A 16,242-nucleotide genomic window follows, 5' to 3' on the forward strand; every position below is an offset into this window, starting at 1 on the left:
GAAAGAAGGTGGGGAATCCCAATAGGGAATTCCATGGGCGGAGCTTCGACGTCACGAAGACGTCCTTCCTGGAGGCCGAAACGTGGCTCTACTCCACTAAGTCCATTCTCCTCATTTGGTGGCCAAAGTATTTGATTTTCATCTTCAGAATCTGGCCTTCTAAAGGGCAGTCAGGGTTGATCTCCTCTGGGACTGACCGGTTGGATTACCTTGCAGTCCAAGGGACTCTCAGATAACCATTAGGTGACAACAAAGAAATTTTATTTTATTTATTTTGTCAAGTGTATATATGATTACAGACAAACTATAAACATGATTGTGAATATATAAGATGGCTATAGTTATAAAGAAATTCCTTTTTTCTTTTCTTTTGCTTTTTTTTGGTGCCAGATAATAGTAATTCGGACTTTTTCTGTCCAAAACTGATCGTTCTAATGGAATACCACTGGACTAAATAAAATAGAGAAGATATCTAGAATCAGACACTCCACAAGAGGATTCTTTCTACAAAACCCTCTTTCACTCTATGTGGTGTATGCAATCTATTCCTTAGCATAAAACATTAGAATCTTCTTTCCAGATTTTAATGGAAAGACTGAAAAAACTCCCCAACCTCAGGCTTTTTTAAAGAATAGCAGAGGTTGTTATTGTATATGAAATTATGTAACATCTGAAATATATGTTTATTTTTTAAAAAAGAAAGTACATGTAAAATACATGTAAAACACACACGTAAACAAAACAAACAAATAGGGGCACAGTTTCCCCATATATACAATAAGCTTACATCAGTTTGTATCACCAGGTATACTATCCATATGTATATATAAGCACTGCCTAGCAAGGTAAAAGCAGCCCAGGTTAGAATCCTAGAAGGGTATGGCTAGCTGATTAGAGCTAAATAGCTTGGAATAGATCTAAACTGATCTCCCTTTATTTCTTTATCAGTTTTTTGCAAGTTTTGTATGTATGTATGTATGTATGTATGTATGTATGTATGTATGTATGTTTTTCTGTTAAGTTGCGTGGTATACCCAAATATGGCAGGGAGCATGCTGCCATACATACTATATTTGGGAATACCAGGTGAATCTTTGCAACTTTGGAATATATAGATAGACAGACGGACGGACGGACGGACGGATGGATGGGTATGTATCTATGTATATATATGTCACATGTTATTTTGCTGAATTCAAAAATTAAGGGAGACTAGGATAGATCTATTTCGGCCTTATTTTGGCCTCATCAGCTAGCCATACCCTCACTGGGACTTGAACCTGCAACCTTTGCCTTCTAAGGCAGAGAATTAACCTCTAGGCTACAGTATCCAATCCCTTCAGCTCTGCACCAGGGAAGGGTTACATATTTTTGTGTCGAATCACCCTGGTGTATTGAAGGAACATCACAGCTCCTTTTTTTGCCTCTCATCCCCACCCGGGGCCATATTCCAAGGCAGATAAGTTTTTCTTATAGTCGACAATTATGATAGATAGATAGGTAGGTAGGTAGGTAGGTAGGTAGGTAGGTAGGTAGGTAGATAGATAGATAGATAGATAGAAAGACAGACAGATAGATAGGCAGACAGACAGGCAGACAGACAGACAGACAGATAGATGTGCATGTGTATGAAATATATTTTTCAAATGATTTCCAAACCATGCATCACTCTAAGATTATATATAAACTATGCTCTCCTATAAGATATTTAGCTCTCATGGTTACACTTTATGGGTAATCTAAACAAAAATCAACACATATAAATGCATATATTATTTACTTAGGAAATAGACAAAATGTCTAGCAAGAGGTCAACTTTGGGCTTCCCTGGGCATGATTTTGATCTTGAGGAAACCTCTGGGAAAGGTTGTATTATGTTACGGAAATCTCCTCTTTTGATAGGCGAGACACGGTCAGGGAAGTTGGCACCAGGAGCTTGGAGGACATCATGCTCACTAAAAATTGTAACATGATGGACAAAGTCTGTGCTGCTTAAGGACTGTTGGTGGCGATCCCCTGGCCAACGCAGAAAAGGTCGGGGAGGTGGAGCCCCAAGAGGTGGTGGTGGATATTTACTAGGGGGGAAATGATGGGGACCCCCAAGAGGAGGAGGAGGATACTGAGGTCCTGGAGGAGGGGGAATGCCAGGACGTCCCTCTTGGGTCTGCTCAGGCTTACGGTTGTCCCTGGGACCTGCCTGACCTGTTTGATTATGGCCAATAATTTGTGGATTTCTATCCTCATGGAGATGTCCTTGGTGGTGAGTATCATTGTGGTGGTGGCGATGACGAAGTTGATGAGGATGACGAGGGTGATGACGAGGGTGACGACGCTGATGTTTACGTAGCGGATGCCTGCACTCATGCCCAGTTACATTGCAGTGATGATGGCCTTCTTCAGAATCATGGGTCTTTGCAAAAGAAGTTCAAAGGACAAGTCACCATTTATGAATGTATGGATAATAATAATGACAATAATGATAATAATAATAATAATCACATACTCAGCTGCTGCAAAAAGATTGCACAGACTGACTACAAGTATAGACATGATGCTGTGGCACAGATGATCCACTGGAACTTGTGCCAGAACTACCATTTACCAGTGGCAAAGAACTGGTGGGATCATAAGCCCAAAAAAGTGGTCGAAAATGAGCAAGCAAAACTACTGTGGGACTTCCGACTTCAGACTGACCGAATTCTGAAGCATAACACACCAGACATTGTGATCATGGAGAAAAAGAAAGTATGGATCATTGACATCGCAATCCGAGGGGACAGCAGAATTGAAGAGAAGCAGCTAGAAAAATTAGTAAAATACGAAGATCTAAAAATCGAGCTGCAAGGATTCTGGCATAAGCCAGTGAAAGTCGTCCCAGTGGTACTTGGCACGCTGGGCGCAGTACCAAAGGATCTCAGCGGACATTTGAAAACCATCGGAATTGACAAAATCTCCATCTGTCAATTGCAAAAGGCCGCATTACTGGGATCGGCAAACATAATTCGCCGCTACATCACCCAGTCCTAGATGCTTGGGAAGCGCCCGACTGGTGATGAAATACGAAATCCAGCATAGTGATCTTGTTTGCTGTGTTGCACTGACATAATAATAATAATAATAATAATAATAATAATAATAATAATAATAATAATAATAATAATATTTTATTTATTGGATTTGTATGCCGCCCCTCTCCGCAGACTCGGGGCGACTAACAACAGTGATAAAAAACAACAGCATGTAACAATCCAATACTAAACAACTAAAAAACCCCTTATTATAAAACCAAACATACATATAAACATACCATGAGTAAATTGTAAGGCCTAGGGGGAAAGAATATCTCAATTCCCCCATGCCTGATGGCAGAGGTGGGTTTTAAGAAGCTTATGAAAGGCAAGGAGGGTGGGGGCAATTCTAATTTCTGGGGGGAGTTGGTTCCAAAGGCTCTTCCCCTGGGTCCCGCCAAATGAGATTGTTTAGTTGACGAGACCCAGAGAAGGCCCACTCTGTAGGACCTAACTGGTTGCTGGGATTCGTGCAGCAGAAGGCAGTCCCTGAGATGATGATGATGATGATGATGATGATGATGATGATGATAATAATAATAATAATAATAATAATAATTTATTAGATTTGTATGCCGCCCCTCTCTGGAGACTCAGATGAGAATTAGAAAGAAGAAATCAGGTTAGTGTAGAACTCTTATTTGCTGCCTATTAGTGAATTAGTAATAATAATAATTTATTAGATTTGTATGCCACCCCTCTGCGAAGACTCAGAGGTCTTGCAAGAGAAATATAAAATATACAAATAAAAATACTATATAAATTTTTTAAAAAACCTCCAATTTTAATCCCTTAATTCAGTGTAGAGTCAGAGCAACGGATTGTTTTACTTCCGAGTAAACAACTTACCTGTGAAGGCTGGCTAGGAACAGTTTCATATTCCTGCTGATATTACCAGTGCCCTTAAATCTATGAGTTTTTCCTCCTAGCGGTTAAATAATTTGCACTCTTACCTGAATATCATAGATCGTACAGGAATCTACTTCGACCACATCTGGGGCTCCTGTCTGTAAAAGTCTTTTTCCTATGCAAAATCCCTGATTCTGCACAGAAAAAGGAAATGATAACAGTTGAGATGGTATTGAATTTTCTAAATTTGACATCTCTCTCTCTCTTTCTCTTTCCCTCCCGCCCTCTCTCTCTCTTTGGGGAATTCTGGGAATTGAAGTCCACACATTTTAACATTGTTAATGTTTTTGAGAATCACTGCTGCAGGAAATTTATTTATTTATTGGATTTGTATGCCGCCCCTCTCCGTGCTATGCCACCTTTCAGTTTAGCTCACAATTTAAAACTGGGATAACAAAACTGTGATGGAATCTGTTGTGGTTCAGCCTGAGGCTGCTCAGGGACCGGCTGCGTCTCTGCTGGCTCCATGCCCGGAGGAGGATGACAGCACAGAGGAGGGGGCTGAACAGTCGGACGGGGGAGAGGAGAGTCAGGAATGGGATGAAGGAGAACAGCATGAGAGCCCCGGGGGGGGGGGGGGCCCTCTCCCCAGCCAGTAGCTTGGAATCATTAGGTGATGATGCACAAGCTGTCATTGACATGCGACAGAGACGGTCAGAGCAAAGAAAGCAGCAGTTAAAGAAATATTATCACCATTGAATTAGAAACAGCTGGGTTTGGGTGTGGTCCTCATCAGCAGGGTTTAAAAGGCAGGCAAGCCCTTGAAGCCATGTGGAGTGTTATCAATTGGAGTTGCGGTGACCTGCTTTGATTCTCGGCGTCTCTGATCTTGGCTTGTGGCCTAGCAGTCTGGAAGACTCGTGGGAGGCGTATGTTTGCTATCTACAGCTTCGTTTTGGCAGCAAGAATCCTGTCTATCTTTGAAGTTCCAGCGTTTTCCTGTTTGTAAGGACATTTTCTGTTACCTGTGTTTTCTTTGAATTCTATAAACTGCCTTTGCCTTTTACCGGTGTGTTTGGCTTCTTTTTTTGGGTTGGTATTGGCTTCCGGAGTGACCCAGACAGAACAGAATCGAAAGTCAATGGGGCCAGAACAAAAATGTAATCTAATGCCACTGATCAAAAATGCATTGAATTAATTAAATACAATTAATTAATTCGGTTGACCTATCCAGATTCCTAAGAGGTCAGTAAGGGGCGAGTACAAGTGCACTAGTGTGCCTTCTGTCCCCTGTCCTATTGCTCTCCTATATCTCCTATACCTTTCTTCCATTCCTATATCTCTTCTTCTATTCTTTCATTGATATGTTCTATTACTTTATCTTCTTTTCTATTATTTCTTAGATATATTTTACTATGAGTATCTCCTCTATAACCTTCATCATGTATTTTACTATGTGTATATAGATATATACCCACTAAAACCCTCATTGTGTATTGGACAAAATAAATAAATAAAATAAATAAATAAATAAAATTAAGGTGAGAGAAAAAGTAAAGACACCTCAAATGGAGGTTGATTACAAAGGGTGATGTGTACAGCACAAAATATTATGGGCTGTCCTCTGAGCTCACTAGATGAAAATGCTAGGACTTGATGTCTTAGGAGAGTGACCATTGACCCTTATATTGTTGTTACTGAGATACCTTTGAGGATCCAAAATAGATCCTGAAAACCTCTATATCGCAACTGCCTATTTACTTCCTGCAGTTTATTAGCCAAACTGTTATCTCCACTCACAGCTTCTCCGTCAGGCAGGAATTCACATTGGGAAACACTCGCCGGGTCTCTGTTTCTAGGGCATGTTGTCTCTTTTATGGTGAATTCAACGATGAATAATGTACGTTCAGCAACCTGCATAAAATAAACAAAACAGCGATCAAATTATATCCAACTTTTCCAATATTGCAGTTCACTTTGGCGTTTGCATCTAAGGATAACTGCAGGGCAGATGTAATTTTTTTGATTAAAAGTTTTAGAAAAAACAGGCTATCGCATTCAGGGTCTGTTCAGAATTAAATCAGAATACAGTGGTCCCTCGATTTTCATGGGTTCGAACTTTGCGAAACGGCTATACCATGGTTTTTGAAAAATATTAATTAAAAAAAATACTTTGCTGTTTTTTCCCTATACCACGGTTTTTCCCGCCCGATGACGTCATACGTCATCGCCAAACTTTCGTCCGCCTTTAATAAATATTTTTTTTAATAAACTTTAGTAAATAAACATGGTGAGTAATAATCTAAATGGTTGCTAAGGGAATGGGAAATTGCAGTTTAGGGGTTTAAAATGTTAAGGGAAAGCTTGTGATACTGTACATAGCCAAAAATAGTGTATTTACTTCCGCATCTCTACTTTGTGGAAATTCGACTTTCGTGGGCGGTCTCGGAACTCATCCCCTGCGAAAATTGAGGGAACACTGTAATTCTAGGCATAAGATAATGGGTGAGGGAAGAGTACTAAAAATGCCACTTCACAGCAGTGCTAGTACAATACTGATAGATTTTTAGATTTAGACTTAATTGGATTTGTATGCCGCCGCTCTCCAAGGACTCGGGGCGGCTCACAGCATATACAGAAAACAGAAAACAGTAATAAACAATCCAATTAATAATACATTAAAATAATCCTTAAAATTCTAATTTAAAAAAGCTATCATTACCGTTCATTCGACACTCATACTAAAAACATTCATTGGTCTGGGAGGAAGATCTAAAAACTGCAGGCCTGGTGGCAAAGATGAGTTTTTAAACTCTTTGGGAAGGCGAGGAGGGTGGGGGCAGTGTGAATCTCTGGGGGGAGCTGATTCCAGAGGTCCGCCCCCCCAGAGAAGGCTCTTCCCCTAGGTCCCACCAGCTGGCATTGTTTGGTCGATGGGACCCTAAGGAGACCAACTCTGTGGGACCTCAACGAACACTGGAATTCATGCGGCAGAAGGCTGTTTTGGAGATAATCTGGTCCTATGCCGTGCAGGGCTTTATAGGTCATAACCAACACTTTGAATTGTGTCTGGAAACAGATCGGCAGCCAATGCAGTCTGCAGAGTGATGACGAGATATGGGCATATCTTGGGAGGCCCAAAACCGCTCGCGGGGCTGCACTTTGGACAATCTGAAGTTTCCAAACATTCTTCAAAGGTAGCCCCATGTAGAGAGCATTGCAGTAGTCGAACCTCGAGGTGATAAGGGCATGAATGACCGCGAGCAAGGACTCCCTGTCCAAATAGAGCCTCAACTGGTGCACCAGGCGAAAGATGGTGCTCTAAAGTTAGCTGGGGATTGAGGAGGATGCCCAAGTTGCGATCCCTCTCTGAGGGTGTCAATAATTCCCCTCTCCCAGGATAATGGACGGACAGATGGACATGTCCTTGAGAGGCAGTACCTACAGCCACTCCATCTTCTCTGATACTATGAAAGGGCTTTGATACAGTTAAGTAATTGGTTAAACTTGATATGTGTTCCATTAATAAAAATAGCAGCTATAAGAATAATACTTTTAAGAAGGATGGATGGATGGAAGGAAGGAAGGAAGGAAGGAAGGAAAGGAAGGAAGGAAGGAAGGAGGGAGGGAGGGAGGGAAGGAAGGAAGGAAGGAAGGAAAGGAAGGAAAGACGGAAAGAAGGAAGGAAGGAAGGAGGGAGGGAAGGAAGGAAGGAAGGAAGGAAGGGAAGGAAGGAGGGAGGGAGGGAAGGAAGGAAAGAAGGAAGGAAGGAAGGAAGAAGGAAGGAAAAGATAATTGTGGAAGGTGCTTTAAGGAGAGTGGATTTAAACCATTTTCCACTGCTGGTCTTTTCCTTCCTGATACCTTGGGAAATACACTTTACATAAGTCTACCAATCCATGGGGTGAAGGATACATACTGCCTTGAAAACCTTTAGGACTTTTTCCACCTTGAAATAATTTGACTCATTGCTTCCCAGCCGGTATTTCTCTAAAATCCTATTGGCTTCTCCGGTGTACTTCTCAGGGTCTTCTGGAACTGTTACTCTTACAGGGCACCTCTTGCATTCATATATTTTTGGTGGAACTGTAAGTTTAAAAAAAGCACGGTTATCAATGCTGCGGTGTCAACGATCTGAATTGTCTTTACACGTTAAAGAGAGAAAGGGGTCAGGCTGTTTTCCAAGGCACCAGAAGGCCAGACAAGGAATAACGGATGGAAGCTGACCAAGGAGAGATTCAACCTGGAAATAGGGAAAAAAATTCTGACAGTGAGAACAATCAACCAGTGGAACAGCTTTCCTGTGGAGGTTGTGAGAGCTCCAACATTTGAGACGTTCAAAGGAAAATTGGACTTCCATTTGTCTGAAATGGTGTAGGGACTCTCGTCTGGGGGTGAGGTTGGACTAGATGACCTACAGGGTTCCTTCCAACTCTAATAATAATCTAATCGAAAGATGGAACAAATTAATAAAAAAGTAATCTTCCAATGTAATCTTTAAATGCTAATGTTCTAAAAAAAAAAATCATCTTTAAAAATTTTTATGTCAGCTAAGTGATGCTCCTGCCACCAAAAATTAAATTTCAAAAGTCTCATGGTCGGCCCTCTGAAGTTTCTTTCTTTCCTTCTTTCTGTCTGTCTTCCTTCCTTCCTTCCTTTCTCTCTCTCTCTCCCTCCCTCCCTCCTCCCCTTCCTTCCTTCCTTCCTCTCTCTCTCCCTCCCTCTTTCTTTCTTTCTTTCTTTCTTTCTTTCTTTCTTTCTTTCTTTTTTCTTCTTTTCTTATTTCATCTCTCTCTCTCTCCCTACCTACCTACCTATCATCTATCTATCTGTCTGCCTGCCTGCCTGCCTGCCTGCCTGCCTGCCTGCCTACCTACCTACCTATCTATCTGGAAACAAACTCTTTAAGTGAAGTGGCATTTGTTATATATGTGCACACTTAACAACATCCTCTGCAAAATCGGAAGCACCAGACTTTTACTCCAAACTTTTTTAGGAGACGAGATTGAACATGTTCCAAAAGTGCAATACATAGCCATCTAGGTCACTGAGATGCTTCTTTATTTGATTCTGACTTGGAATTTAGAAGAATGTGAATACCTGGGCTGACAGTGCAGTTGTATGCATGCAGCAGTTTTTCCCCTGAAAATTCATTTATAAACACAACTGCCTTACATTGTCCCAGATCCTGGAAAAGACAAAACAAAAAAAGGCATTACTGTAGTTTCAAGTTGCATTTTAGGGAAAGGCAAAAGGTCTTGAGAAGAGGTTGACTTCTAGCAATGTCTTGGCCGTGACCCTGAAATGTTCTTGTCTGGAAGAAACATGAAGAAAATAGGTAGTGTGCACCTCATGAGCCAAGGCAACAAAATGCTAATTAATCAGCTTCCACTTTTAAATGATTAGAGAGTGTAATCGAGATACTGGACAGGGAGGCCTGGTCTGCTGTAGTCTATATTACTTTTTATTATTTATTAGATTTGTATGCCGTCCCTTTCCGTAGACTCGGGGTGGCTCACAACAACAATAAAACAATGTATAACAAATCTAATAATTTAAAATCGCTTAAAACCCCTTATTGAAAAGCAAAAAAACATACACACAAGCATACCATGCATAAACTGTATAGGCCCGGGGGAGGTGTCTCAATTCCCCCAAGTCTGACGGCAGAGGTGGATTTTAAGGAGTTTGCGAAAGGCAAGAAGGCTGGGGGCAGTTCTAATCTCCGGGGGGAGCTGGTTCCAGAGGGTCGGGGCCACCGCAGAGAAGGCTCTTCCCCTGGGTCCCGCCAAATGACATTGTTTAGTCGATGGGACCCGGAGAAGGCCAACTCTATGGGACCTAATCGGCTGCTGGGATTTGTGCAGCAGAAGGCAGTCCTGGAGATATTCTGGTCCGATGTCATGAAAGGCTATAGCAGTAATGGTGAACCTTTTTTTCCTCAGGTGCCGAAAGAGCGTGCTTGCGCTCTATCGCACATGTGTGAGTGCCCACACCCATAATTCAATGCCTGAGGAGGGTGAAAACAGCTCTCCCCCCCGGAGGCCCTCTGGAGGCCGGAAATGGCCTGTTTCCAAACTTCTGGTGGGCCCAATATGCTCATATTTTCCCCTCCCTAAGCTCCGAAGGCTTCCTGGATTGTAAAAACGCCCTCCCCTATCCCTTGGAGGCTCTCTGGAAGCCAAAAACACCCTTCCAGAACCTCTGTGTGAGCCAAAAATCAGCTGATCACGTGCTATGGCAATGACTCGCGTGCCAGCAGATATAGCTCCGCATGCCACCTGTGGCACCTGTGCCATAGGTTCGCCATCACTGGTCTATAGGGTTCATGAAGAGTCATATTTGACTTGGCGACCGAATAACGGAAACAAAAATTGCTTTTAAAACATGCAGAAAATATCTGCTGGAGAGTATAAATGCTGGAGAGTATTGTGAGAAATACACCATGGAAATCAACAGGAGTCCGAACGAACAATAAAAAAGCATTTATTATGTTCTTTTGCAAAAGGGCAAATGTACAGAGAATTTTGAGTTCTCCAACCAAAGGCAATATCGTCATCTGAATACTGTACTCCATATAAATACAAAATATCTCTACAAACAAATAACAACATAGGTCTGCTAAAAATATTTTTTGGAATCATCGCAGTTGACCTTGTACCTTTCTGAATTATTTTTTTGTTCTGATTTCAAAAATGTATGTAGTTTTCCTGTAGCAGGTATAGTTTTCATGGAGCAGCATCATTGTTATAAGGTATAGAAAATATACTGGAGACATTAAAAAAACAGTAATTACACATACATTGAAAATATAGAAATAACGTAACAACAAAAATGCTTCTATATCGGAAACTTTATGTGATAGAGCAAAACTAAGCATATTTAGAGTCAAGATCAACCCCAAGATCTTCAGCCTTAAATTATCTACTGTTGACCTCTCCCCTTTTCTAAGAGGTCCATAAGGGGCGTGTATAAGCACATTATTGTGCCTACCATCCCTGTCCTTCTGTCCTTCTACAGTGGAACCCCGACATAAGAGCTGCTCTACTTAAGAGCAACTCGAGATAAGAGCTGGGAGGGGAGAGATATTTTTGTTCTACTTACAAGCCCAAATTCGAGATACAAGCGCCAAGGAGCTGTCTCCTGAAGCCAAACGCTAACTTCCGCGTTCGGCTTCAGGAGACAGCTGCGAAGCGGCGCGCATGTTTTAAAAGGTTGCAGCCGGCCTGGGGGGCTCGGGGGGGTGCTTGCAGCTTTCTTTCTTGCTCTTTTTCTTTCTCTCTTTTACCTTCCCTTCCTCTATTTCTTCTTTTCTTTCTCCTTCCCACCTTCTTCCCTCCCTCCCTCCCTCCCTTCACTCATTCCTCTCTTACTCTCCCCTTTCATAAGTTTCCTTGCTTCCTTCCTCTGTTCCTGTCCCTTCCCCCTTTCTTTCTTTCTTTCTTTCTTTCTTTCTTTCTTGCTCTTTTTCTTTCTCTCTTTTACCTTCCCTTCCTCTATTTCTTCTTTTCTTTCTCCTTCCCACCTTCTTCCCTCCCTCCCTTCACTCATTCCTCTCTTACTCTCCCCTTTCATAAGTTTCCTTGCTTCCTTCCTCTGTTCCTGTCCCTTCCCTCTTTCCTTCCTTCCTTCCCACCCTCCGTCCATTCATTCACCCATTCCTCTCTTGATCGCTTAAAGCCGGTCCCTGGTGCAAAAAGGGTTGGGGACCTCTGTCCTACAGGATTGGGTGGCAGAGAAGTTGAACATATGTAAATTTAAAAGTTTAAGAAAGTTTACAAGTTAAGTGAAAGAAACTTCATTATTCATTTATATGTACATGTACATTTCTTCATTAAAAACATGTCTTTCTGCATAATTTAGACTAACTTTGTGAGTTTTTTGAGGGCTGGAACCAATTAAAATTATTTACATTAATTCCTATGGGGAAAAGTCGTTCGAGATAAGAGCTGCTCGACTTAAGAGCCCAGGTCCGGAACGAATTAAACTCGTATCTCGAGGTACCACTGTATTATCCTTTTTACCACTTCTTTATCCTTTGTTAAGTTAATAGAAACTATAATTCTATACTTGTATGACAAATATAATAATAAATAAATAATGAATAATTTTTTGGAATCAGCACATCAAACCCCATAAAACAAACATATTGCCTTTGCTGATGATTTTTTGTGTGTGTTGACCAGTGCAATCTTACTCTTCCCATCCCATTGTTCCACTCCCCTTATGTAACACCTTGGCATTACACTCGGGTGACTTCCAGCATGGAAATTCCTTAGAACTTCACATCTGCACACTTCCTCTATCTCATGTCAGAATAACCCAATCTCACACTCTAGTGTCAGCAGAACATATCCTGTTATTCCTTTTTTCTGTGAGAACAGAGAAGCAGAAAGAAAGCTGACAGGTAATAAATACATTTTGATTATACAGTAGAATATGTCATAGGGATGGCTGTGCCTTTGCTCTTTTTCTTACAAGAATAAAATGCCATTTCTCACAAGTACTTGGGACTTCACCCAAGAAAAAACTCTTTTTTAAAACTTGTATTTGTGGGCGGAATTAGGGCAGTAGAAATAACATGCTAATGTCACATTGCTGTTGGTTTGTGGTTGCAAAAGCAGGATTCTCCACAGAAATATACAAGATCTAAGTATTGCCCACAAGATCATATGCTGCAACATCCTTCCTGTCGGCGACTACTTCAGCTTCAGCCACAACAACACAAGAGCACACAACAGATTTAAACTTAATATTAACTGCTCCAAACTTGACTGTAAAAAATATGACTTCACTAACTGAGTTGTCGAAGCGTGGAACTCATTACCGGACTCCATAGTGTCATCCCCAAACCCCCAACACTTTACCCTTAGATTATCTACGGTTGACCTATCCAGATTCCTAAAATGTCAGTAAGGGGCGAGTACAAGTGCACTCGCCCCTGTCCTATTGCTCTCCTATACCTTTCTTCTATTCCTATATCTCTTCTTCTATTCTTTCATTGACATGTTCTATTCCTATATCTTCTTTTCTATTATTTCTTAGATATATTTTACTATGAGAATCTCCTCTATAACCTTCATCATGTATTTTACTATGTGTATATAGATATATACCCACTAAAACCCTCATTGTGTATTGGACTAAATAAATAAATAAATAAATAAATGAATGAATGAATGAATGAATGAATGAATAGTTAATGCTTAGAAAGAATAGAGATGGCCATTACTTGCCGTTATACTTAAGAATGGTCTTGATTCACAGGATGACCAATGTTTTCTGGATATTACAGGACACGGCGTTTCCAAGACATCCAAAGTTAGGAATGTTATGGATCCATTTTTCTGAAATGGGAAAAAACAAGATCAAGACAAGAAGAAAATCAGGCATATTCCGCTAAAAATGTTTAATAAACAAAGAGGCAGATTCACGAAAAAATAAATAAATTTTCATTTTCAAAAAGTAGTTCACCATCTAGTGTTTACACATGATAATGTGGGTCTTGAGCCACAGCACTGAAAATCATATTGCTGATTTCCATGTGCAACCTATAGCAATAGCACTTAGATTTATATACCACTTCACATTGCTTTACAGCCCTCTCTAAGTGGTTTACATAATCAACATATTGCCCCCAACCATCTGGGTCCTCATTTTACCCACATCAGAAGGATGGAAGGCTGAGTCAAGCATTTGCCCAGGTCTGCCTGGTGCACTAGTTGCAGACCTATCTGGACTGGGAGTCACTGCTCATAGTCACTCACGCCCTCATCACCTCGAGGTTCGACTACTGCAATGCTCTCTACATGGGGCTTCCTTTGAAAAGTGTTCGGAAACTTCAGATCGTGCAGAATGCGGCCGCGAGGGGGGCCTATCGTGGGGCTTCCAAGATCTGCTCAAGTTTTGCCAACACTCCGTGGCCAAGTTTTGCCAACACTCCGTGGCCTGCACTGGTTGCCGATCAGTTTCTGGTCACAATTCAAAGTATTGGTAATGATCTATAAAGCCCTACATGGCATCGGACCAGAATACCTCCGGGACCGCCTTCTGCCGCACGAATCACAGCGGCCAATCAGGTCCCACAGAGTTTGCCTTCTCCGGATCCCGTCGACTAAACAATGCCATTTGGCAGGACCCAGGGGAAGAGCCTTCTCTGTGACGGCCCCGGCCCTCTGGAATCAACTCCCCCAGAGATTCGAATTGCCCCTACCCTTCCCGCCTTCCGCAAGATGTTGACGACCTATCTATGTCGCCAGGCATGGGGGGAATAACTATCTCTTCCCCCACCACCACCTTTTTTCCTGACTGTAATATATGAGAATGGTGTGATTGTGCAGTAATGATTGCTTTTAATATCTATGGGTTTTAAATCTCATTTTTTAACTCAATTGGATTTGTATTCTATGTATTGTATTGTTGTTGTTGTTGTGAGCCGCCCCAAGTCTTCGGAGAGGGGCGGCATACAAATCTAATAAATCTTAAATCTTAATCTTAAATAAGCAATCAGGAAACAATCAATATTAATATAAATCGTAAGGATACAAGCAACAGGTTACAGTCATACAGTCATAATTGGGAGGAGATGGGTGATAGGAACAATGAGAAAAATAATAATGCAGCCTTAGTGAATAGTTTGACAGTGGTGAAGAAATTATTTCTTTAGCAGAGTGATGGCGTTTGGGAAAAAACTCTACTTATGCACCAAGCACAAATTCCTTGTGTGTCCAATCACACTTGGCCAATAAAGAATTCTCTTCTCTTCTGTCTTCTCTTCTCTTCCCCTCCCCTCTTCCAACCGGATGCTGGGATTCATTGCTGGTTTGGACCAGTTCTTTAGAACCAGTAGCAGAGGTTCTGGCAGTCCACAGTCCTTTGCAAAAAAACCCTCCTCTAAACATGCTCAGAGTATCGTTTCGGGGTCTTTTGCACAATGGGACGTATGCACGCCGACAAGCAAATGCGAACTGGTAGGGAAGGTAAGTGGAACCCACCCCTGCATGGACTCAGTGCTGGAACATGGAGGAGCCACCCACAGCTGTGGTACTTACCAGATGTTGGACATGAGCATCAGCAACACGGAACAGGGAAAAAACGTAGCCTTCTTTTCGACATTTATTGATTAAATCGAGGGTCACCTCTGCTTCCTTCTCTATTCTTGCATCATTGCAGTCTTGAGGGACTACCAAGGCATGGCAAAAGGTGGCCCATGCCACAAAAAACAGAGCACAGGCTAGCAGTTTCATTTGGGCAGTGCGATGGGATCGATCCTCTTAAGCCAACAGATTGGAGCTCTTTTAAGCTGACACTAAAAAGTCAGTTCCACAAACTCAACGGGATGTTTATTTTTTTGGGTCGATCTGGTCCCAAGGTTCTTGAACCAGTTGTCTTGATTCCAGGTTCAGCAAAATAAATAGAAAATGAATGATTGATGGAGTAAATAAGAGAGAAAGGGGAACCAAAATGAGGAACTATGACAAGCGTCCTTCAGGAGTGGGCGGCATACCAATTTAATAAATAAATAAATGTAATTAATTAATTAATTAATTAATTAATTAATTAATTAATATCTGAACCTATGGATAAAAGAGCATGAAATTCTGACATCGCATAGGGCAATGATCAGGGGTGGGTTCTACCTTATCTCGCCCCTGGTTTGCTTCCTCCCATGTCATGTGCACAAATCCCAGCGACCAATTAAGTCCCACAGAGTGGGTCTCCTCCGGGTCCCGTCAACTAAACAATGCCGCTTGGCGGGACCCAGGGGAAGAGCCTTCTCTGTGGCGGCCCTCTGGAACCAATTCCCCCCAGAGATTAGAATTGCCCCCACCCTCCTTGCCTTTCGTAACCTACTTAAAACCCACCTCTGCCGCCAGACATGTGGGAATTGAGATTCCTTTCCCCATAGACCTTTACAATTTTATGCATGGTATGTCTGTATGTATGATTGGTTTTTTATATTAATGGGTTTTTAATCGTTTTTAGTATTGGATTATTATTGTACGCTGTTTTATGATTGCTGTTAGCCGCCCCGAGTCTTCAGAGAGGGGCGGCATATAAATCCAATAAATAAATAAAATAAAACAATAAATAAATGTGGCCATGCAAGCATTGGGCACCTCATGGTCATGCGCGGGCCTTGTGCTGCCAAAAACCAAGCTTCTGCGCATGTACAGAAGCAAAAAAGAGCTGCTGTGCATGCACAGAAGCCCAAAATAAGATGGTGCCACTGTAGGCACCATTAATAGAGCTAGTTCAGGGGTGTGGCCAACCGGCAATCACTCCTGGTTCGGCAAGCTGGGGAAAATTGCCACTACTGGTCCAA

The 16,242-nt window shown here is 41.7% G+C and overlaps 1 protein-coding gene across 1 annotated transcript; it reads right to left on the reverse strand.

Annotated features, from left to right (window-relative positions):
- Positions 1-255: 255 nt before the first annotated feature.
- Positions 256-15,200, reverse strand: HRG (histidine rich glycoprotein). Its single transcript, XM_070753732.1, has 7 exons — positions 14,969-15,200; positions 13,154-13,264; positions 9,018-9,105; positions 7,837-8,003; positions 5,718-5,831; positions 4,022-4,111; positions 256-2,410 (listed from the first exon to the last, which is right to left on the reverse strand). The coding sequence occupies exons 1-7, from the start codon at positions 15,161-15,163 to the stop codon at positions 1,781-1,783; spliced, it is 1,395 nt and encodes a 464-aa protein (XP_070609833.1). The 5' UTR covers positions 15,164-15,200; the 3' UTR covers positions 256-1,780.
- Positions 15,201-16,242: the final 1,042 nt, after the last annotated feature.

Source organism: Erythrolamprus reginae, chromosome 5, assembly GCF_031021105.1.
Source record: "Erythrolamprus reginae isolate rEryReg1 chromosome 5, rEryReg1.hap1, whole genome shotgun sequence".
In the NCBI taxonomy this organism is placed as follows: Eukaryota; Metazoa; Chordata; class Lepidosauria; order Squamata; family Dipsadidae; genus Erythrolamprus; species Erythrolamprus reginae.

What these genes read in the sequence shown, in the direction of transcription:
- HRG (XM_070753732.1), bottom strand. Translation starts at nt 15,163, where the DNA reads ATGAAACTGCTAGCCTGTGCTCTGTTTTTTGTGGCATGGGCCACCTTT. An exon ending in CAACTGCACTGTCAGCCCAG is followed by an intron (nt 8,004 to 9,017) that starts GTATTCACATTC and finishes TTAAACTTACAG; the next exon opens with TTCCACCAAAAATATATGAA. An exon ending in GTACGATCTATGATATTCAG is followed by an intron (nt 2,411 to 4,021) that starts GTAAGAGTGCAA and finishes TCTTTTGCAAAG; the next exon opens with ACCCATGATTCTGAAGAAGG.